At 37.9% G+C, this 23,367-nt stretch overlaps 1 protein-coding gene, 1 long non-coding RNA gene and 1 other non-coding gene across 4 annotated transcripts in view; 1 reads left to right on the plus strand and 2 right to left on the minus strand.

Moving 5' to 3' along the window:
• PDHX (pyruvate dehydrogenase complex component X) overlaps positions 1-23,367 on the minus strand; it is an 80,537-nt gene that overhangs the window by 46,913 nt on the left and 10,257 nt on the right. For both annotated transcript variants that reach the window (XR_014837092.1, XM_003122869.5), the window contains exon 2: positions 17,081-17,161. Coding sequence is in view for 1 of the 2 variants with exons in the window: in XM_003122869.5 (XP_003122917.3) it covers positions 17,081-17,161 (81 nt within the window). In the remaining variant the exon portion in view is untranslated. The remainder of the gene's footprint in view (positions 1-17,080; positions 17,162-23,367) is intronic.
• MIR1343 (microRNA mir-1343) lies at positions 4,707-4,785 on the minus strand. The gene has a single exon (NR_038611.1). It is a non-coding gene; the product is annotated as a microRNA mir-1343 (primary transcript).
• On the plus strand, positions 15,261-22,165 carry LOC146405299 (uncharacterized). The gene is made up of 2 exons (XR_014837112.1): positions 15,261-17,447; positions 17,751-22,165. It is a non-coding gene; the product is annotated as an uncharacterized LOC146405299 (long non-coding RNA).

Here is a 23,367-nt window from a genome sequence, read left to right on the forward strand (position 1 = left end):
ACACTACTTCAATTCCAGGAATGGAGCTAAACTACCTTCTGGTTTCATTACTGCATCTGTCAATATCCCTAACACCAATAGCAAAATCCTTAGGTTGAGGGGTGGGAATAAAGAGACTCAGGGCACAGGTGGGAAGACATTAAAACTAAAACAAAAACATTCACTCAAAAGTAAATTGCAAAACAAAGTTCCAAAACATGAATAAATTTAATGCTAAGAAAGAAAACCATAGACATCAGTTACTGGCATAGAAATTCATTTGGATACAATCCATTTAGTGCAACTCATCAAAGATTTAAAAATAAGTATCTTAAAGATGTTAAGAAAAAGAAATGAAGGTATAAGATCTATCACAAGAATGAGAGATTAAAAAAAATGATGTACAGAAATGCAACCCTATCAGGTTGAAAGAAAAAAACTAATTAGAAATCTTGGAAATGGAAAATATAATGAATGGGAAAAAAAAAAAAAGAAACAATTAATGGCAAATATTCTACACTGGACATAGTGAAAGAATGGATGAGTAAATTAAAGGTGGCTTCAGTGAACTGCCTGGAACTTAATATGGGCCCACAAAAAGAAAACAGAAAGAGCAGTTAAGGGACATAAATTGAAGCTGCAGTATTTGACTAAGGAAGAAATGGGGGAGAATAGCGGAGAAGCAATAAATGAAGAGATAACTGCTGAGAATTTCCCAGAACTGAACAGAGATATATCTTCAAAATGAAAGAGTACTGAATGAGTTTATCTACGGTGTATTGATTAGGAGGGGGTCCAAGTGAGCCCTGAAACTTCCTGGAAATATCCTGTATCTTAACTTGGTGGTGGTAACCTGGATAAGTGTGTGTGTAAAAATTAATTGAGCTTATACTTTCTGCAGATAATACCTTGATTAAGAAAATTAAACAGAAGAAAAGAGTGTTAGATGGTATAAACATGACTCCACATTATAGGTACACTGTATAGAAATTACATGCTATCAACAACAGAAACACAATCTTAGAAGCTATCAGAGGGAAAAAAAAATAGATTACCTCAATGGAATGACAGACTGAGAGCACACTTCTCAGCAGCTGCAATAGAGGTCAGAAGACAACGGAGTAATATCTTCAAAAAGCTGAGGAAAAATAACTGTCTAGAATTTTATATGCAGCCAAACCATCATTCAAGGATGAAGGAAAAGTATTCTTTAGACATATAAAGGCTAAGAAAATTTACCACTTATTTATGAGCTCTTACAAAAATGCAGTTCAAAAGGAAAAACGGACACAAAGGGGGACCCATGGGCTACAAAAACAAGTTACCACAGAAATTGGTAAAGTATTAACTATTAATCATTTAAATGTTAATTTCAGAGGGGTTATAAAAGTTTATAACCCAAATGCTATAAAAATAAGATGAATAAGGAAATTTTTAGGTGATAAAACATGCTAAGAACTTTGATATGATAGGAGGAAAAAAATACTACGTAACTCTAGACTCTACTGGCAAAATATAAATATGTGTCCTAAAAACATACTAGTGTACACTAAAAATGGAAACATAACCTACAGAATTCATGAAAGTAGAAAATACAGGAAATAAGAAAAACTATTATACATTGAAGGCAGACACATGAAGAGAAAAAAGCAAAGGATAAAAGCAGAAAAACCAAAAAATGGTAGAAATAAATCCATCCAAACATATCGGTAATTACAATAAATATAAATGGATTGAAACTGCCTACTAAAAAGCAAGAGACTATCAAAATGAACAAAAAATAAATAAAATCTGGGTAAATGCTGCTTACAAGAGACAGACCTAAAACAAAAGCAGAACAAAAAATAAGAGATAGAAAAATATGAAGAATATAAACACACCCTCTCACACACACAGCAAAAATAGCTGGTACAGCAATAGGAATAGATACACTCAATAGGAGAATATGAAGAAAAATCTAAAACATTGAGATAACAAATACACTCTAAAAGTTCACTGTACTGAAACTACTTCACTGCATACCAAGAATTTCATATAGTTATATCTCAGTTAAAATAGCTCAGAACCACCAATATAAACTATTTTAACCAAATAAACTTATCTGTTAGATATTTACCAACAACCTAAAAGGTGCTTGGTCTAACCCCAAAGAGATTTTCCTATTCAACCAATATTTATTGACAATGTATTAGGGCACTGAGAGGATACAGCAGTGGAAGAAAAAAAGGTTAAAGAGTTCTGAACTCAAGAAACTTCCTTACTATCTTGTAACAATTAATTGGAAATTACATGCTATGGGAACCTTTAGGAGGAGCATCTAATACAGTTTTTAGAAGGTTACAGAAGGTGTCTTTAAAAAAAAAAAAAAAAAGATATCTAATCTGAGCCTAAAAAGACGAGACAATTAAGCAAAGGGGCAAGTGATCCAGGCAGAAGGCACAACATACTCTCCAGGCAAAAGGGAACGGGAAACTTAGGAGGATCTGGCTAATATTACCTGAGAGAAGTGATGAGAGATTAGGCTGATGAGGTACACAGGAATCAAACCCCAAAAGGAAACTTCTCTGTCATACAGAGAAAGCTACAGTGCCAAATTATACAATCTTACATTACTTCTTTACATGACAGACTTTTTAGAGTAGTTAAGATAGATTGTATTTCAAAAGGAAAGGAATTACACCCTAATGTTTCTGCTACCACCATGGAAAAAGCAATTGAGTCAGGCAAACTAGCAATTAAATACTTCTTCTAAGACCTAGAAAAGAAATTCTGGTCATAGAAAAATAATAATGCTTTATCATTTGTGATTATTTTAAATTCCAAACACCCTTTGAGAACCACTCAAAAATTCTCCCTCGTAGGTCACCTAGATGATTTTGTTCCCATTCCTGAATGCCTATAGTAGTTTTAATTTGAAATGAATCACAAATTACATGATGAAATGTTACTACCATCACTTACTTTTGCAAAAATTGATTTTCCTCTGTTTACCAAACTATGAGCTTCTTCACAATAGGAACAGAACAAACCTTATGTGTTTTACATTCTACCTCATTCCCCAGGACTCCAGCTCGTGCCTCAGAAAATAACTGTAATAATATCGCAACTCATCATTTCCTCATAAGGTATATATCAAACTGTCCTTTATGCATCTTTCAGTTCTAACATTTAATTTGTAGCATGCTTCTAACATTTAAAAACTTAGGTATTCTGTTTCCTTTTTATTTTGATTTAATTACATACCTATTCACATAATATAAACATCTATATTAGCTATATTAGAATGCTGAGAGCGAGAGACAATGTAAAGAAACACAAAAAAACATCTACCATGCTGTGTACTACCCCCAAGAATCACAGCAAGGTTTAAAACACTGTATTATTGGAAGTTCCCATTGTGGCTCAGTGGTAATGAGCTCAACTAGAATCCATGAGGACGGGGATTTGATCCCTGGCCTCGCTCAGTGGATGAAGGATCCAGTGTTGCTGTGAGCTGTGGTGTAGGTTGCAGACACAGCTTGGATCCCATGTTGCTGTGGCGGTGGTGTAGGCCAGCTGCTGCAGCTCTGATTCAACCCCTAGCCTGGAACTTCCATATGCCTCACAGGCAGTCCTGTAAAGAAAAAACAAACAAACAAACAAACAAAACCCACATTGTATCATTTTATAAGGCACATTACTAAATATAATGTGAATGCCAAAGAAAAACTTTGAGATAAATAGTGAGCCATGAAGATTCCAAATACAATCAGCTTCAGCCTTGATCAACAATTTAGTGCTGTGATTCAGAAAAGCTGCTGGCACAGGAGTTACAAGGAACTCTTGCAACTCAGACAGTTTGTAAATTTATTGCACTGATGCTGGAAAATCTGGGCATTGTGGTATATCTGTCCCTAAATAAATGTTGTTTTCTCCTCTTCGATGTTGCTGTAAACAGTGGCACCCATGTAGCTTTTGACTTTTCTTTTTTAATGTTTCATATGAAAACTACAAACTACCTTAATTTACATTAAGGTAAATTAAGGTACACTACCTTAATTTACATTTCCTCATTGTAAATAAGCTTGTCTTATCTGGATTTTTTGTGTGTATCTGTTCTACCAATTAACTTCTTTTGCAGTTTTAATCCAGTATTATTTCTCCTAACTTGTTTTATGTAAAAGGTGAAAAATAAAAAAGTTGGAATCCCCAGCCCCTCACCCAAAAAATTCCAAGCTCTGACACTAGTAATCTTGACAAAGTTACTTAATCTCTCTGACTCTAGGGGTTGTGTATGTGCAACTATTAAAAAAAAACAAAACAAAAAACCATGCAACTAGAAATGGTAACTCTTCACATACCTCTTCAAGGAACACTTAGCAACATCTTTAGGTGAAAAAGTTTCGTATGTTATTAATAATCATCAAGAACAGACTCATTCTAGCTCCCTGCTCCCTCCTCTATCAGTTCAGGCAGATCACTCAACAAACACTAGTGTATAAAGCATGTATAAGTAGGCACTAGGTATAAACACAACAATACAATATGGTTCCGCTCATCGCAAGTTCAGTCTGGAAGACAAGACTGAGAAGCTAGAACACAGCATCACAGCTGGCGTGAGGTGACAGACGGCTCCTCAGCTGCCACGTTGATGGCTGACTGGCTGGAGAAGGAGATGGCAGCCTTGCCGTGTTCCCGCGTGTCCCTGTGCCATCTCCCCGTGGTGCGGGTCAGCAGCCGAGGCGGAGCGGACCCGGAGCGAGAGTGCGGGCCCCAGGAGGGGCCAGAGCAGAGGCCCGCCCGGGGGCCGCTCCCCAGCACCGAAGCCAGCATCATCATCATCCTGTTCTTTTGTCCAGATGGGCGGCTGCCAGGGCTGAGGACTGACGGACAGAGGCTTCCCTTGCTCTTTTCAATTCTCGGGATGAAGAATAGTCTTGATAAACACAGTTAATGGTGATGTTTATTAACTAAACACATCCCATGACTTTCACAAAATAGTTCCGTTCTGACAAAAGGTATTTAAAAGGGGTGTGTGTGGTGGTCGTGGTGGGGGAGAGTCACACTTAGGTGCATATTAAAAAACAAACAAACAAAAAACCTCTTCTTAGCACTAAGTTGAACCATAATGACAAGCATGATTACAGACAAAAATATTTCATTCACGCAACAAATATTTACTCGCTGCCCCTATGGGAATGACGCAGTGCAAGATCCTAAGGTAAAAATAGTAATAAGACAGACCTGCTTCAAGAAGTCCCTAGTCTGGGAGTTACCATCGTGGCGCAGTGGTTAACGAATCCGACTAGGAACCATGAGGTTGCGGGTTCGGTCCCTGCCCTTGCTCAGTGGGTTAAGGATCCGGTGTTGCCATGAGCTGTGGTGTGGGTTGCAGACGTGGCTCAGATCCCTCGTTGCTGTGGCTCTGGCGTAGGCCAGCGTCTACAGCTCCGATTCGACCCCTAGCCTGGGAACCTCCATATGCCTCGGGAGCAGCCCAAGAAATAGCAAAAAGAAAAAAAAAAAAAAAAAAAAAGAAGTCCCTAGTCTGACTGGGGAAGAGTACAAACAAGCCAATCCCATCCAGTCAGTGCCTGTGGCAGCATGGAGGATGGAGGAGGTCCCTAGTGAGTGTTTGCCAACTCTTTTCACTTCATCTCACACGAAGATATTACTTGCATGGCCCAAGAACCCAGGTAACCTGGCTCCTCGCCTATCTGAAGTCCTGCTCTGAGGGTTGAAGGCATGAGTGGTAGTTTGAGAAGGAAACTGCTGGACAAAGTTAACCTCCCTTACATTCTTCTGGCTCTCACATGTCCCTGCATGGCCCATTTCAAGTACTCAACATGTGGGTGGGTGGCGGTTACTCTATTAGACCGTGCAGATAGAACATTTCCAAAAGCCACAGAAAGGTCTATGGAATAATACTGTAATCTACAATTTACTCACCAATTCTGTAGTTCTGACATAACAGAAATATTAATAAGTGTAAAAAAGCATAATGATGGAATGCTATCCAGCAATAAAAGGAAAGAACTGCCGATACATGCTACAATGTGGATGAACTGCCAAGTCATGCTAAATCAAAGAAGCTAGTCAGAAAAGACGTCATATTACATGTTTCTATTTACATGAAATGCCCAGAAAGGGCAAAATTTGAGAGTCAAAAAGCAGATGAAGGCAGGGATAGGAGAAAGAAGCGACGGCAATCAAGCACTAGAGGTCTTTGGGGGGGGGGGTGATAGAAATGTTCTCAAAATGGATATTGGAGATGACTGTACAACTCTATACATTCACTAAAAACCACTGTATTATGCACTTAAAATTGGTGACTGTTACAGTGTGTAAATTATACCCCAAAAGCTGTGAAAACAGTATATGGAGAATACACTCAAGTTATTTGAGAAATTCATAATATGAGAAATTTTCCATTTTCACACCCCAAAAATGTAAACAAATCCCCAGAAAGAAGTCAAAGCCTCATCTACATTAGGAGCCAGAGACCCATTTAACACTCTAGTAGCACCTGGTGATCACAAGTCACACAGTGATAAACTTCTTCAAGGCGGTTTTACTTCTGAATTTTACACATTATTATATTAGACACAGTCCAAGATTTACACAAAAATTATTTGAAATATTCAAAACTCCCAGTCACATGACAGAAGGAATGGCCACGTAAAATGACAGCCTCTGAGGGAAAACATACTGAGAGCAGCAGCTACAGCACTGGTGAAGCAAGTTCTGTGTTTGTTCCTTACAACATGTAGCCAAGTACTTGACATAAGTCTCTCAGCCTAGTTTGGTTCCAGCACTTCTGGATACGTGCTTAAATATCTCACGAAAGAAAACAATGTTTTTACAGACCCTCAAATATTCTCTCACAAAAGGGGGGAACAAGAATATTTTCTTCTTTGTTATTTTAACAGTGTGAATCTTTCAACTGATGAAAAACTAAACTATACTCACTTTAATTAAACCTTCCAAGAGATTTTGAAATTGTACATGGTACCTAGCACCTCTGAACTGTTTTCTCAACTAATTTAATGACACATATTCTTTACTCAATCCTCAGACTGAAATTAAATAGTCTAATATTCATTATAAGACTACTTTTCTGTCACATTCATGGGATCACCCAATACGAGAGTTTTGTACACTATTTCCTTATGATGAGAGATGTTATCAAGAGGATGTGACCACTGGAGCTGTACAACAGCAATCGGAGGGCCCTCACCCCCTCCCCGTCCTTGGAATGTGCATTCCGCTTGCATTCCCAGTGTCAGAAGGTGCCCAAGGACACAGCCTTGCCATAATACTGTGGCGCTGAGATCATCTGGACAGTGTACATGATTGAGCCCAGCTAAGGCCTCTGTATACTTGTAAGATTCTGGTGGGTGGTGTGGAGATCTCCTTGTCCTGTGCCCGCTGGAAGCAAGCCCCACATCAGAGTACCAGTCTGCAGTGGTGTGCCTCTTTCTTCCTTCTCTCTCTCCTCTCCATGTACAGGACCCATCAGGAGAGGAGGTTGTGAATCAACACCATGACTTTGAAAAGGAACAGGAGATTCTGCGGGGGGGCAAAACGACTCTCATATAGTGGTTATTCAGTAAATAGTTAATAAATGAACAAATCTGTGCTCAAAACTCAGCAATGAATGACTTGCTGCATGATCTTGGCCAATGATACCACCTCTCTCAGTTTCATCATCTGTATCATTTGGAAATAAGTACCATACAGAATTGTAAAAATTAAAATACTTGATATAGGCAAAACTTGGTATATAGGTAAAAACTAGGTGACTAACAAATGGTCAACCTGTTTATCAGACTCTACATTGGAGACATTCTTTTGCAAGACTGTATTTGAAGAAAACAAAGCTTACTGGTATCACTAGGGAAAAAAAAAAAAAAAAACCCAACAGCGGGAAGCTGAGTTATCTATCATATAATTCTAAAGCCAAAGACACATCTTAGATCTCGTCACTCCCAGATATTTCATGACAGAGTGTGAACCCTAAAAGACAAACCTAAGCCAGAGTTCTTTTCATTGCACTCTTACCACCTTGCTTAAAACACACACACACACACAATAGTTGTGACCAGAGTCTCAGATTTTCAAGAAACCTTAGTTTTGTAAGACCAAACTGCTATAGACTAAAGCTTATCAGATAATTAGCCTTAGTTTAAAAACAAATTAGATTTGTAATTGGCTAACTTTTTTTGTCTTTTTGCCATTTCTTTTTCATAAAAAAACTTCAATTTGCTTAATGTTTGCAAGTCTAAACTTATTGTTTTAAATAACAGTGACCATATAATAAAGATCTCAAGATAAAATTTTTTAAATAGGAGTTTCTGTCGTGGCTCAGCAGTTAGCGAATCCGACTAGGAACCATGAGGTTGTGGGTTCAATCCCTGGCCTCACTCAGAGGGTTAAGAATCCGGCGTTGCCGTGAGTTGTGGTGTAGGTTGCAGATGTGGCTTGGATCTGGACTTGCCGTGGCTGTGGCATAGGCTGGCAGCTAAAGCTCTGATTAGACCCTGGCCTGGGAAACTCCATGTGCTTTGGGTGGGGCCCTAGAAAAGACAAAAAGACCAAAAAAAAAAAAATTTTTTTTTTAAATATCATAGTTATTAAGAAAAAAAGGTATATAAAGTTTTCTTGAAGAATATAAATGTTTTACATACATAATGACTGAACCAAGTTACCGTAAATGTATAAAGCACCAAACATACTTAGATTATTATAAAGTCATACCCAGGCGTACAATAATAAATGTTAAAGAAATGAAGTAAATTATACTCAAAAAAAAAAAATCACAAATCACAAAGGTGATGAACTTCAAAAAGAAGCCAGAGAATCATGGAGAACCAAGGATTAAGACTGCTCTCAATTATTTATGTGTACTGGTAAAGAAACATGTCTCCTCAGTTGGTAGATTATAGAATTTCAAATGCAACCTTCAGAGAAATGGGTTCTGGGGGCTGAAAGCACATCCTGGCTTGTCTGATATGAAAATAGCACATGTAATCAAAAGGAAAAAGAACAGAATAATGAAACCATTTGTCAACTGGCTCTTTCTCATACGTGCCACATTCTAGTGGGTGTAAGTAATGCATCAGTCTGCCTGTGAGCCAGGAGTCTAAGAGATAAATGTGGTCCAAAGAATCCTCTTACCTTCTTACCTACCTGCTATCAGTTCTCAGTGTGAAGAAATTTAATCTTTTTATAATGACTGTAAAAGGCTGTTCTGTCACTGAATCATTATTTAATGACACCAACACTCAGTCATACTGAATATGGAAATAACCAAAGCTCTGTAATCCATCAGGAAAAAAACCCTTAAAAATAGATTCCACTTGACTGCATTATTTATAAAGGTGAAACTTTCTTAGATACTGATAATTATTGTAAAAGATGGCAGCAGCCATGCAGAGCTGGTTGCTCAAAATGCTTCCTAAATGAAGTTCTGACTCTTTCATTTATACAACATACGTCTTTCTCAAATTCTAGAAAATTCTCTGCCATTTTTAATCACACTTTAAACCAAGCTTGAGTTTTTCATTTCCTAATTTTAGAGACAATATTTTTCATTCCTAGAAGTTCTATCTGTCCTTTTCAAATTTGTCTGGATTTTTGGATAGTGTTTTTCTTTTTTCATATTTTCAATTCCTTCTCTTATATGTTTTGTCATTTCAAATATACATTTTTACATATCTATTAATTGGAATTAAGTGAAGTTCTTGAAGGTCTAATCCTGCTGCTCGTTATGCCTAATTACTTTTGTTCCTAAATGACATCTTCCGTGTGTACTACTAAATTTAGAATCATGAATTCGTGGTAAATGGGACTTTATCTGGGAATCTTGTGTGGCTTGGATTAGAGGCTGTGTCCTTCCAGAATCATGGCTTCTGCCAAATGACCCAGCAAGACCATCAGCCCAGGACCACTTTACCTCTACCTGTGGGTAGAATACAAAGACAAATACTAGAAATTTGAATTCCAAAGTCTCATGAGGAGAGGCCCATGAGAGAACATTTTCAAGGAAGTAGGCATTTTTGACCCATCTAGATCCCAAGTCAAACAAATATACCTATCTGTTAGCATATGGCATTAAATTCCATCCATATGCAGATGACTCTCAAATTCCTATTTCTAAGTCAGACCTCACTGCTGAACTTCAATTCCTATAATCAACCGACTACTGAACAACTTCCCTTAAATATCTAATAAGCATTTCGAACTTGACCACATCCAAACCTGGACCTAAATTCTTGATGTCCTCTCCTCCCCCCAAACCCATTTCCCAGTCTCAGTTATCCACCCTTCCGGCTCAGGCCCCGGGGGGGCATGTGGTCAACTCCCACTCAAGTGACATTCTGGTATTGCTGACACTTGGTGATTCCTTCTTGTTGTATTACGTTCAACTTAAATTTGAAAAATGTCTTAAAAATTTTCTATCCGGGAGTTCCCGTTGTGGCGCAGTGGTTAACGAATCCGACTAGGAACCATGAGGTTGCGGGTTCGGTCCCTGCCCTTGCTCAGTGCGTTAAGGATCCGGCGTTGCTGTGAACTGTGGTGTAGGTTGCAGACGCGGCTCGGATCCTGCGTTTCTGTGGCTCTGGCGTAGGCCGGTGGCTACAGCTCCGATTCAACCCCTAGCCTGGGAACCTCCATATGCCGCGGGAGCGGCCCAAGAAATAGCAACAACAACAACAACAGACAAAAGACCAAAAAAAAAAAAAAATTTCTATCTGTAGTGAGCAGAACCCTGATCACATCTGTTTAGATGGTTATGCTGACAAGAAGTCCTCAGGACTGATTTTTCAAATGTGAGCAGGTAAAGCGAACTACTTAAATTATCTATAGTTAGCTCTTGATACTGGCATGCTCTTAGGGCCTGTTTGATTCAGTACAAGGCTACTAACAGCACTCAAGAATGCATGTAGAGGAGTTCCCGTCACGGTGCAGCGGAAACGAATCCGACTTGGGACCATGAGGTTGCATGTTTGATACCTTAACCTCACTCAGCGGGTTAAGGATCCGGCGTTGCCATGAGCGGTGGTGTAGGTCGCAGATTTGGCTCGGATTTGGTGTTGCTGTGGCTGTGGCACTGGCTGGCAGCTGCAGCTCCAATTCGACTCCTAGCCTGGGAAATTCCATATGCCATGGGTGCGGCCCTAAAAAGCAAAAAAAAAAAAAAAAGCACATAGAAACCACTTCCCACAAATAACTATGAGTGTGGATATATCTTGGCTTTAGGATAAGGACCCTCACAGACATCTTGCTTCCAAGACTTTACATAACTTGAATGTCCCACTTTCTCATTTTCTAAAAAAGGCTATGTATTTTCTAAGGACCAGCTCAAATAGTTCTTCATCTGCAAAGTCTTCTCAGATGCCTGTCACATTTCCTGCTCTCAGCTTACTCTCCACTCTACCAGTATATTTACTAATTCAACCACTTAAGAGTGCTGCCAGGTCTGTTCTAATTACTATGCTAGTCACAACAAGAAAAGGAAACATATTAAAACTCAGAAACACTCATGACTAAGGGACAGAAGTAATGCTTCCAATCCGATGCGGTATGTAGCCTAACAAGGACCAGTCATGCCCATCTGGACAGCCTGACTGTACCATGCCTCCCAACCTCCCCACTGGCCCAATCCACAGTCCCCAGCTCCGCCATGAGGCCCCTTCTGCAATCTGTCTTGTTGCCTTTCCTAGCACCCCAGCTGCCCTCTCAAGGAACTGGGGCCTTTCCCCAAACTCCCAAGCACATCTGGCTAGGGTTCTGAAGTAAAGATTTGCAGCCTTCATCCCAATCCCCATACTTATCCTCACTGCCATGAATGGAATCACAGCATAACGCTGGAATCACAGCATAACGCTGGAATCACAGCATAACGCTGTCGAACGCTGAACTCCACCACCTAAACTCTCTATGCAATTTTATAAGCATTAGGCTGGACCACTCAATACCAACATTTGCCTGGATGACCTCCATGCCCACTGGATCACATAAAGAGACCCCAGAAGCCCTTGCCAGGGCTAGCCTCTGGAATCAGGCAAGTCCTCCCAGGGCATGTCCTTCATTCTTAAGTCATTCTTCCCTCTGCTCTTGCCATTTTTAACACTTGATTTACCATTTCTTTTCTTTTCTTTTTTTTAATTTGCCATTTCTTAAGCTAAAGGAAGCATAATAACAGCCATGGGCAACTCATCTAGTCAATTTCTCCATATATCTCTCTACCAAACACAGAGACAGAAGATTCATTTCTTTCCTCCACAAAAGTTGGACATGTTGCAGAATGAAATCATAGCAAAAGATGGCTACAAGGAGAGCTAAAAGAAGCCACCAGGAGTTAACACCTGGTTGGGGGGGGCGTTACTCTACCAACACATGTGGTAGTAACAAGAGGAAGGGAAAGGGAAAAGAAAGCAGCTGCAAGAAAAATTATATATATAATATATAAATATGAAAAAATATAAAAGAAAAAATAAAAAGTCTCTTCTCCTTCACATTAATTTTTCCTCTGTCTTTCTATACCACAAGCACTGCAGCATCCTTATCTCTTTGGCCCTCATATGCTTAGTCTTATTTTTTAAGCACTACACTAAAGTCTGGCAAAATAATTATAATAGCCAAGGTATGGAAACAACCTAATTGCCCATCAATGAATAAATCGATAAAGATGTCAGATATACGCATGTATAATGGAATACTACTCAGCCATAAAAAGGATGAAAATTTCTTATTTGCAACAACATAAATGGACTTTGAAGGTATTATAATAAGCGAAATAATGATTTCACTCATATGTAGACTATAACAAACAAAACAAAATAAATGAACAAAAAAAAAACCCAAAACAAACATGTAGCTACAGCAGAGAACAGAGCAGCCATCAGAAGGGAAGGAGGCAAGGGAAGGGGGGAGGGCAACATGAGTAAAGAGGATCAGCTGTATGGTGACAGATGGAAACTAAGTTTTTGGTGGTGAGCATACTGCAGTAAATCAAAAGTAGCAATACAAGGTTATACACATGAAACATAATGTCATAAACCAATGTTACTGCAATAAAAAATGTATTTTTAAAAAGCTGGCAAAATGGTTGCTATAAACAATAGATTAATATGGCTTTATAGGTAATACTGTAGCAAATATTCTCTTAACAACAGCAAGATTCAAATTTCACTGGAGCTTATAAGAAGCCGAGGAAAGAGTAGTTTCTCACTCCATGTTATATCCCAAAGGCTACTGATCGTACAACTTTAAAAATATATATATATATACATATATGTATATGTACAAAAATTTCAAATATATACAAAAGCTGTGAGGAACATTAATGAAGCCACATGTTATCCAATTTGTACAACTGTCAACTGGCTCATGAAGTTATACTCTTATCCTCCCACCAGAGGTATTTTGAAGTTAATGCCAGACATACTATCACTTCATACATTAGGTATTTCAACTCATATCTCTTACAGATGAGATTTTTTTAAATTATAACCATGGTATCATTAAACTTCTAGAATTATTAATCCCTTAACCTCATTAAACATATAATTTTCAAATATCCCTAAATGGTTGTATTTGCTTGAATCATAAACAAAATAAGGTCACTACATTGGAACTGGTCTTTTAAATTTCCTTTAAGCTACAGTTCCCTTACCTCCTTCCTCTCACCACCTCCCCAAATTTATTTGTTGAAGAAACTGGCCTATAGAAATCCCCACAGTCTGGATTTTGCTGATATACTCCTCATAGTGTCGCTGAATACATCCCTCTTTCTCCTATATTTCCTGGAAAATGGTAGTTACTACTGGGTTGATCACACTCAGGTCAGTTTTCTGGCAAGTCAGTCTAATAGTTGGTGGGGTGTACTGTCTGGTTTTCTGATATTATCAACCAATGATGATCACCAGCTATATCCCTTAATTTATTAGAGGGTGCAAAAGTATATACAGTGACATTCTATCATTCCTCTGTCTTTTAAAAGTTGGGATATGCCAATAATTAAAAAATTATTCTCATCAACTACTTGGTGACTCTGAGCTATGGTTCTCATAGGAAAGTCTGGGAAAAACATTTGAGTCTTTCCACTTACTACCAGTTTTCAAAATGAGTTAATCTAATAGCATCCCCTAAAGTAGAACAACTATTAGTGTCTTCTCCAGTATTACTGTAAAGTTCAAATTCAAATATATTTAATGTGTTTCAATTGACTGTAGTTATTATACTTATTGATCCTCAAATTGTCCCCCCACCTTTGGCTTCTGAGTCCCCTTTAGGATGCCCTCAGGAGTTTTTGATAACTGATTTGCTTTCTAAATTGACAAGATGTTACAAATTCATCTTGTACATTTTCTGCTCCAGACCCAGAAGTAGCTATTTTCCAAGAAGCGTTAGTTTACTTTAGTGGGAAATGGCATTTAGAGACTACAGTCTCTTTGCTAGGGGGGGCTCATTGCTAGTGGGTTTGTTGTTTTCCCAGGTCCTGCCAGGGAAAAGAGCTGGAACATTTACTCATAGGATCTTTCTTTAACATTAGCTATCTTTCATCTATTTTTCCTTTAAACACCACCAAATGGCTGGGTTCCCAGTAATAGCATATTGATCACCCATTTGGTTTATCTCATAAAATTCATTTTAAAAAAACCGTTAGAATAACAATACCAACACAACCACTATAAGTAAACAGTTTCAGATATTTTTAGAGATAGCGTTGTTCTTGAGTTACAATTTAGTAAAGATATATAGTCAAGTTTAGTGACATCTGAAATAGCTTCTCTCTGCACGGTTATATCAGCAACTCAATATATAATTAGGTTCTGTTTCACTTGGTTTCAATTTTTAGGGATCTTCTAAAATTAAACTTTGTTTTAAAATTAGGCAAAATATGTACACTGTTCCAAAGTTAAAGATACAAAAACAAGATATATTCAGAGAAATCTAGCTTCTACTCCTCTTGTCACCACACTGTTCCCTCTATTGCTCTCTAGGTAACGATTTTTTGTTGTTAAATTTTCGTTTTATCAGAGTTTCTGTTGTGGCTCAGTGGGTTAAGAACCCAACATAGTCCCCATGAGGATGTGGATCCGATCGCTGGCCTTGCTCAGTGGGTTAAGGATCCAGTGTTGCTGTAAGCTGCAGCACAGGTTGCAGGTGCAGCTTGGATCTGGTATTGCTGTGGCTGTGGTAGAGGCCTGTAGCTGCAGTTCCGATTCGACCCCTAGCCCAGCAACTTCCATATGCCACATGTTCAGCAGTAAAAAGATAAAAAAAAAATTTGGTTTTATCTTTTCTTTTTAATTTTCCAAATATTGGTACTCCCATTCCTTTCTTCAGTAAATGATACTTACTGTATCTACTGGTCTTCACCTTGCTTTTTCCTTCGAAGACCACTTTACAATAGCAGAATACTGAATAAGAGAATGAAGAGAGACTCTCTATTCTATGATAATATTCTTCATTTCTTTTTATAGTTGTGGAGGCAGCATAAGTTATTCATCAAACTCTGTATGGACCAACCTCTATATTGTTTCCACCTTTTGCTACTACAAACACTGTTGCAGTTCATTTGTGTGTTTTTTCTTATTTTTGCCTTGAGATAGGATCCTTAAAAATAGAACTGCCTCCTGGCCAAAGAGTAAATATAAAGATAACTTTTCCAGGTGTTGACAAATTGTCACCCTTAGGGCTTATAACATTTGGCATTTTCTCCAGCAATGTATGAGGATGTCTGCTTCCCCTACTCCCTCCGTAATCTCATCAACAAAACCACTTGTCAGACTTAAATTTCTCTCAATACGATTGGTAAGAAATTATATCTTAGTGTAATATCAGTTTGTGTATTTCTTATGAGTACAAAGATTAGGTATCTTTTCATATGTTTAAAGGCAATTTGCAATTCTTTTTCTGCAAACCATGTGTTCTTGTATCTTGCCCATTTTCCTGCTGAGGTGATAGTTTTCTTATTCTCTACTTTCAGGAATATTAACCCTGTGTGATAAAAACTGCATATACCCTTTTCCAATTTGTTACTTTTTTTTTAACCTTACTTATTGTGTTTTCAGCCATACCAAAGTTATTATTTTTACCATCAAATTTACTGACATTTTTCTTATTGCATCTGGAATGGAGTAGGGTGTTTATTCCACTTCAAGTTTACAGGAATTCACCAGCTTTTTCCTAGTACTTATACGGTTTCATTTTTGCACATTAAGTATCTGATTCATATGTAACTTATCACTGGCATATCACAAGGAAAAAAAAAATCTAATATCATCTTCATTATTTAAACACTAAGTACTCATGTACAACTAAATCTATTTCCTTACTTCCATTCAGTTCTATTATGCTGACTTTTTAAGCACCAATACCAAAGTTTTAATTATAGAGGCTTAATAACATGTATCAGTATCTGCAACGCTCCTCTGCTGCTCTTCTTTCAAGAGTTTTTCTTATTATTGGTATTCTTTCCAATGAAATTTATATCAGTTTGCTTAACTACAGGAAACACACACAAAGAATCATTATAAAGTTACAAATTAACGGGACTGACAAATTTATGATGTGGAAACTGAAAGCTAAGCATAAGAACTAAAACTTGGAAAAAAAGCCTTACAGTAGTTTACTATTCTCTGCTTGTGAAAAGATAACAAACTGAATCCAGAAAACCTTTGTTACAATACCATGAGAATTTTTATTTAACTAATTAAGATTAACCTGCAGGAGTTCCCGTCGTGGCGCAGTGGTTAACGAATCCGACTAGGAACCATGAGGTTGTGGGTTCGGTCCCTGCCCTTGCACAGTGGGTTGACGATCCGGCGTTGCCTTGAGCTGTGGTGTAGGTTGCAGACCCGGCTCGGATCCCGCGTTGCTGTGGCTCTGGTGTAGGCCAGTGGCTACAGCTCCGATTCGACCCCTAGCCGGGGAACCTCCATATGCCACGGGAGTGGCCCAAAGAAATAGCAGAAAGACAAAAAAAAAAAAAAAGATTAACCTGCAAAGGAACCAATTATTGCAATTATATCACATACTGTGTAAACCAGTTGATTGGAAAAAAATCAAAATGATCAAATAACACAGAAATTAATAATGCATTGCTCACCTTCCTTTTTCAGCCACTTTACAATGTTTCCTTCTTCCATCGTAGGAGACAGGGATGGCATTAATATCTTAATAGGATCAGCTGAAATTGAAAAAGAAAAAAGATTAAACACAAAAACTAATGCACATCATGAGGCATCAATAAAATGTTCAAGTAAATTAACATCAAATTTGATTTGAGAAAGAAAATATTCCACAGTCTGAAAGCCATCCAACTGATCAAACTAAGTGTCCAGTAAACAGTGGGGAAACATAAAATTTTTAATTTTTTAAAAATAAAATTCTTGGGGAGTTCCTGTAGTGGCGCAGTGGTTGACGAACCCAACTAGGAACCATGAGGTTGCGGGTTCGGTCCCTGGCCTTGCTCAGTGGGTTAGCAATCCGGCGCTGCCGTGACCTGTGGTGTAGGTCGCAGACTTGGCTCAGATCCCGAGTTGCTGTGGCTCTGGTATAGGCCGGGTGGCTACAGCTCCGATTTGACCCCTAGCCTGGGAACCTCCATATGCCATAGGAGTGGCCCAAGAAACAGCAAAAAGACAAAAAATAAATAAATAAATAAAAAATATAAATAAATAAAAAATAAAACTCTTGGAGTTCCCATCGTGGCTCAGTGGTTAATGAATCCGACTAGGAACTATGAGGTTGCCCGTTCGATCCCTGGCCTTGCTCAGTGGGTTAGCGATCCGGCGTTGCCATGAGCTGTGGTGTAGGTCGCAGATGCGGCTCCAATCCCACGTTGCTGTGGCTCTGGTGTAGGCAGGGTGGCTACAGCTCTGATTCGACCCCTAGCCTGGGAACCTCCATATGCCGTGGAAGCGGCCCAATAAATGGCAAAAAGGCAAAAAAACAAAACAAAACAAACAAACTCTTTTTTGGAAATGCTCTTAACTCCTTTTTCATAGTTCCCCAAGTCCTCTATGAATATTTTCAAGCCAGCTGCTTACAATATTAAAAAAAAGTTGATTTATGTTTCATCTTCTTCTCTTTCCCCTTTGCCACTGCAAAAAAAATACTTACAGGTAAAATGACCAAAGGAAAAGATAAATAAGAAAGAAAACTAAGGTTCTACAGCAAAACAAGATTAGACCTACAACAGAATAATCAAGATTAAACTTTAAGAAACTGACGGTGTTTTTTTTTTTCATCCTATACTATTCAAGACTCAAAAGTTCTTGTTGCTGAGTATGTGAAAGGAGAGGTTTGCCTCATCAAGGAAGACCAGGCAAGTGAATCTAAGTGGTTAATTTAATCTCAGGTTGTGTTCCATACCACAATTCAACTGGGGATCCAAAAAGGGTGACTCACACCAGGGTGACCCCTCAATAAAGCATAGCTGCTTTTTCTTTAGACACCAAAAATAGAGACACTCTATATATTTGGCAGGATGTGCTTCCCATAGTCCCACTGTCTGGGACCATACTCAAAGAGCACCCCGCTGTTAGATTAATACTGATATAAAGTTTACACTAACAAAAAAAACAGTTAACAGCATCCTCCAGTGCTTAGCAGTAGCCATAGTAACAAATTACATTTCCAGAAATGTTCCAAAGAACCTATTCTCTCCTCCAATTATTCAACTCTTTGACCCAAAAAAGCAAAACAACATACGACATCTAACAAATTTCACATGTGGAAAAGGTCAGAATAGGGCCTTTTTTTTTTTTTAATTGCTGTTTTAGGGTTAAAAAAGGAAATTGAATACTAACGTTAAATGAAATTAAATATTTCCTTTGGGAAACTGAATTAATTTTACTGAAATTTCAAATACAGAGTTTCTATGGCTTCATGGTAAAGAAGTTTTATCTGCGAAGCATTGAGAAGGAAAGCTCTATCCTCCCTCTACTGCTCATTCACTTCTCTCTAAGGCACTGGGAAAAGGACTCAGACAAATATACCCACCTTAGCCTTTTCCTTATTTTAACACCTGCCTCCTACAGGGGACCTGCATTTTTCTTTCAGTTCTTCCACACACTAGGTATAAACGGACCTGCCTTTAAACGGCAGGAAGCAAGCCCGCCTCTCTCTGCTCTTACCATCAGGGCCTACTGGGTGCTGGGAAGCAAAGAGGTTGGGTGTTTGCTTTGTAGGCACATATTCTCCCTCTCAAAGAAAAGCCCGAAGTCTAAATGTGGGCTTGAACAGAGAAGGCCAACTGCACAAGGCCACAGATTTAAGTCACATTTTCCAATTCAACAAAACCATCAGCATTGCAATTGCTACTTGTATCTCCATCTGTCTGATTTTTCTGCCTCTTGCTCAATAGGTACCAAATTATAAGAAGGAAAGAAAAGTAGAATTATCACTCTTAATACACCAACAATGATAGCCCAAACCAAACTCTAAGTCAACATGCCCATTTCATCAATGAAAAAACTACAACCCACTGAAAAGGGATTTGAATTCTGCCTAACTCTCAAGGATATACTCTCCTACACTGTACTATTGTTCTTTATGGATGAGCTTTACCCAAACAGATGATCAATTAATTAATCATTGGGTATTTATAGCCTATTACACAGCAAACCAGACATATCAGTTCATGTGCACATTCTTCATGTGTCCAAATAGCCTAATAATCTCTCTCCATCCAAAAGTTCAAACCTGGCATTACAAGACAGAGTATTTCATAATCATATATACAAATTAAATGTATACATCAAATAGACTTCTATGACAAAGAAGCAAAATAAATGGACTTCAATGATTCTATGTCCAGATTCTAACATTTGACAAACACCCAATCGATTCTCTCAAAACAAGGTCTCTCTTCAATATTTTTATACCTTGGTCGCCATTATATGATTAATATTTACTTTGTGATTCTATCTCCTATCATAATCTCTCACCCACAAGACTTTCACATTTCCATTATTCCTGACATTGAGGACATTATGCAACTTTTGCATGTATTATTTTACAAATTACCACATCAAGAGCCTCAAAATTTTTTGTATTTTAAAAATAAAAAACATAATCATTCCTCAGATAGCCACGCTTCCATGGATAAATTGAAATCGTTTCTCTGAATAATGACCATAAAATAGAAAAATTCTGTAATAGATCACTATCCTTCCTCTGAAATAAAGGCGACAAAAACCAAAGAAAGACATTTTGGACATTTCCATTATTCAGTACTATCTCGTGATTGATCACACCGGCTTATTTTGGAGAGTAAAATGTGCGATGCATTTTCTGATTAATCTAACCAATCTATCTTCACATTCTCATGCTAAAACATAAGTATTAATTTATTAATAACAGAACATACTTCATTCTAGTATATCCTCTTTCAACTGGAACGTTCTATGCATCTTTTCCGAATATCTGTTTTTCCAGTGGGAAAGTAATCATATGATCATAGCATCAGTGCTGAATGACAGGACTGCATATAACTACTATCTAGCCTTCATTGCTGCTGTCAATTCTACTGAGATAGTGTAGGCTTTTCCAGACTCCTTGGAGTTTTAACCTATACCTAATTTTGTTTAATTTCATTAGACATACATAGCTCCCTTTTCAAGCAGTATGTCTACCTTCTCCTCTCAAACTGAGAAGGCCTTGAAATAGGCACCAATTACATTTCCTATTCATAACTGAGCAGAATGATAATAAGAATAAAGGAAATGTGGGGTTTTGCTTCACTGGTTATACAGGTTATTTCAACTAGTATTCAAATAATACCCAAAAGTGTATTAGAATTTAACCCTTATGCAGTCGTTTTAGTGTTCTATTTCTTTTTTATCAAGTGAATAAAGTGCAACTAATGGCTTATAAAGTCTGTCCTTCTGTAGCAGTTAAAAAGCTTACTTTTAAATTGTTAAAATAAGGAAAGAAATAATGGCATTTGCAGGCAACATGGCTGGACCTAGAAATTATCACACTAAGTGAAGTTAGTCAGACAGTGAGACACCGACATCATATGCTATCACTTACATGTGGAATCTGAAAAAAGGACACAATGAACTTCTTTGCAGAACAGATAGTGACTCACAGACTGAAAAAGTTATGGTTTCCAAAGGAGACAGGTTGGGGGATGGGGTGATGGGCTGGGGGTTTGGGATGGAAATGCTATAAAATTGGGTTGTGATGATCGATGTACAACTATAAATGTATAAAATTCATTGAGCAATTTAAAAAAATAAACTACAGTAGTGTGTATTTCCAGTTTACATTTGAACATAGGGATTTTAAAAGCAGAGTCTCATAAATTCATCACAAGTCTTACCTCTCTTTTTTCTTTTTTGCCCCACTAGAATGACACAGTAAGTTAACATTTTTGCTCAGTATATTGCTGCTTTTATCTTCCACATCAGGCACTTGAATAATCTATCAAAAATCACTGAATCTTACAGCAGTTTCTCCAAGCAATTCCTACATTTCTTTAAACCTGTTCTCCCAATCTTTCTACAGCCTAATTCTGTCTTCAACTTCAAATATGGTATACTGGTCTAATTCTAATTTCATGTCCTCTCAAATACTTCTTTTATCCCAGGAGTAAAACACTCATACTTCAGCAAAACCCAACAAAGCTTTAAATTGATGATCTAGACATCAAACCTAAAAGGTCCCCAGATTAATTAAAAAAAAATTACTATAAGCAAACTCTTAAAATACAAATGTAGAACAAATAGCTTTGTGGCTAATATGAAGTAGACCTAAGCTCCATTACTCTGACTAAATAAAAAGGAAATTCAGCCAATTTACACGTGGCCCTGCTTGAGCGTCATGCTCTAATCCACTTACGTGACTATATACCAAACGCAAAAATCATGAAATAAAGACAGACCGAATGAAGAAATAAATTTCCCAGTACTTTCTTAGTGCAGCTCTCCGTTCCTTACATTCATTTGCTTATTTTCTAAAGGGATGCTGCTCATTGAATCACCTCTCTTTTCAAAGCAAGAACTCATTAAATAAAAATAACCTTTAACACTTCTGCTCAAATAAAACAATTCTGCCATCTGCAGGCCGGATGAAATAAAGCCATATGAAGCAATGTAATTTGAAAATCAACACCAAGGCACAGAATAACATTAACACTAGCGTTTTGAATAAAGGCAGGTAAAGCCATTAAAAAAAAAAAAAAGAGCGCTTGTCATATGAGTCTTCTTTGCTGAAATACTGATTTTGGTGTTCCCTAACCCCTAGCCCAGGAACTTCCATATGCCACAGGTGTGGCCATAACAAAAGAGGGGGCGGGAGGGGGGGAATTGCAAAATAACTATCCTGGGAGAGAAAACAAGAGGATAACACTGATCAGAAGTCATCCACAAATAATATACAAAATAAAAGAGGGAAATGAGCAAATGCCAAAAGAAAGACAGGCAAAATTTGTTGCTTCTATGGAAGAAGATGACTGGGGAAGTAGGGAAAGATGCATCAGACCCACAGTACTGTTTTAACCTTTTTACACTAGTTAACTATTTAAACTATAGGCATATACTATTGTGTTAAAATATTGTATTATTTAATAAAATCATTAACTAAAAAAAAAAAAAAAAAAAAAAAAAACCCTCAACCAGCAACAGTGTACCTCTATTGTGATTTAGAGAACAGACACTGGAGGCAAACTGCCTAGATTCAAATTACCAATCCACCACCCACAAATTACCTAGCCATTCTGTGCCTCAGCGACTGCTTCTGTCAAACAGTTCTATAAGGACTAAATAGAGTTACACATGCAAAGTCGTTACAAAAATGTGATGGTTACACATGCAGTCATTACAAAAATGTGAAGCTCCTTATTGTTATTTATTAAGTCTCAAAAATGTTAGCTGTTTGTTTTTGATAGGCAGCCCAGAGATGGTTAGGAGGGTGGATGCTGCAGGCATCTAGACAGCTGGCGAGAGGGATCACAATATCCTACTTTACAATTCCTTCCTCAGGTAATGAGATGGATACACAGGTTCCTTTCACCTTCCCAACCTAAATGTGAAGGTTTCCTTTCTAATCCTCGCTTTACCTAATCCAGCCATGTTCTCACTGCTGAAGTACCTACCCTAAACTCTTGATTTCTACTTCAACTGTATTGCACACTTGCACACCAAACTGTCATTAATACATCACTGGCGAATGTCTTACCTTCTGTGGTACTGTCCTAACATTCATTACCAAAGCTAAAGGGCAAGTTCGGCATTCAATAAATGCTTACTGAACTTCTGCCACCTGGACCCTAGACCCGTATAAGGCCAGAATCTTGACCTCAAAGGATTATAATTTAAATGGGAAATCGAGACAAATATACAAGTAGGAGGGAGTGGTAGATAAACGTGCCATGAGAAGACAAAG

This window comes from Sus scrofa, chromosome 2, assembly GCF_054392235.1.
Source record: "Sus scrofa isolate SSC_HxYL_T2T_F1_AM1 chromosome 2, Sscrofa_HxYL_maternal_Yorkshire_Landrace_v2.0, whole genome shotgun sequence".
In the NCBI taxonomy this organism is placed as follows: domain Eukaryota; kingdom Metazoa; phylum Chordata; class Mammalia; order Artiodactyla; family Suidae; genus Sus; species Sus scrofa.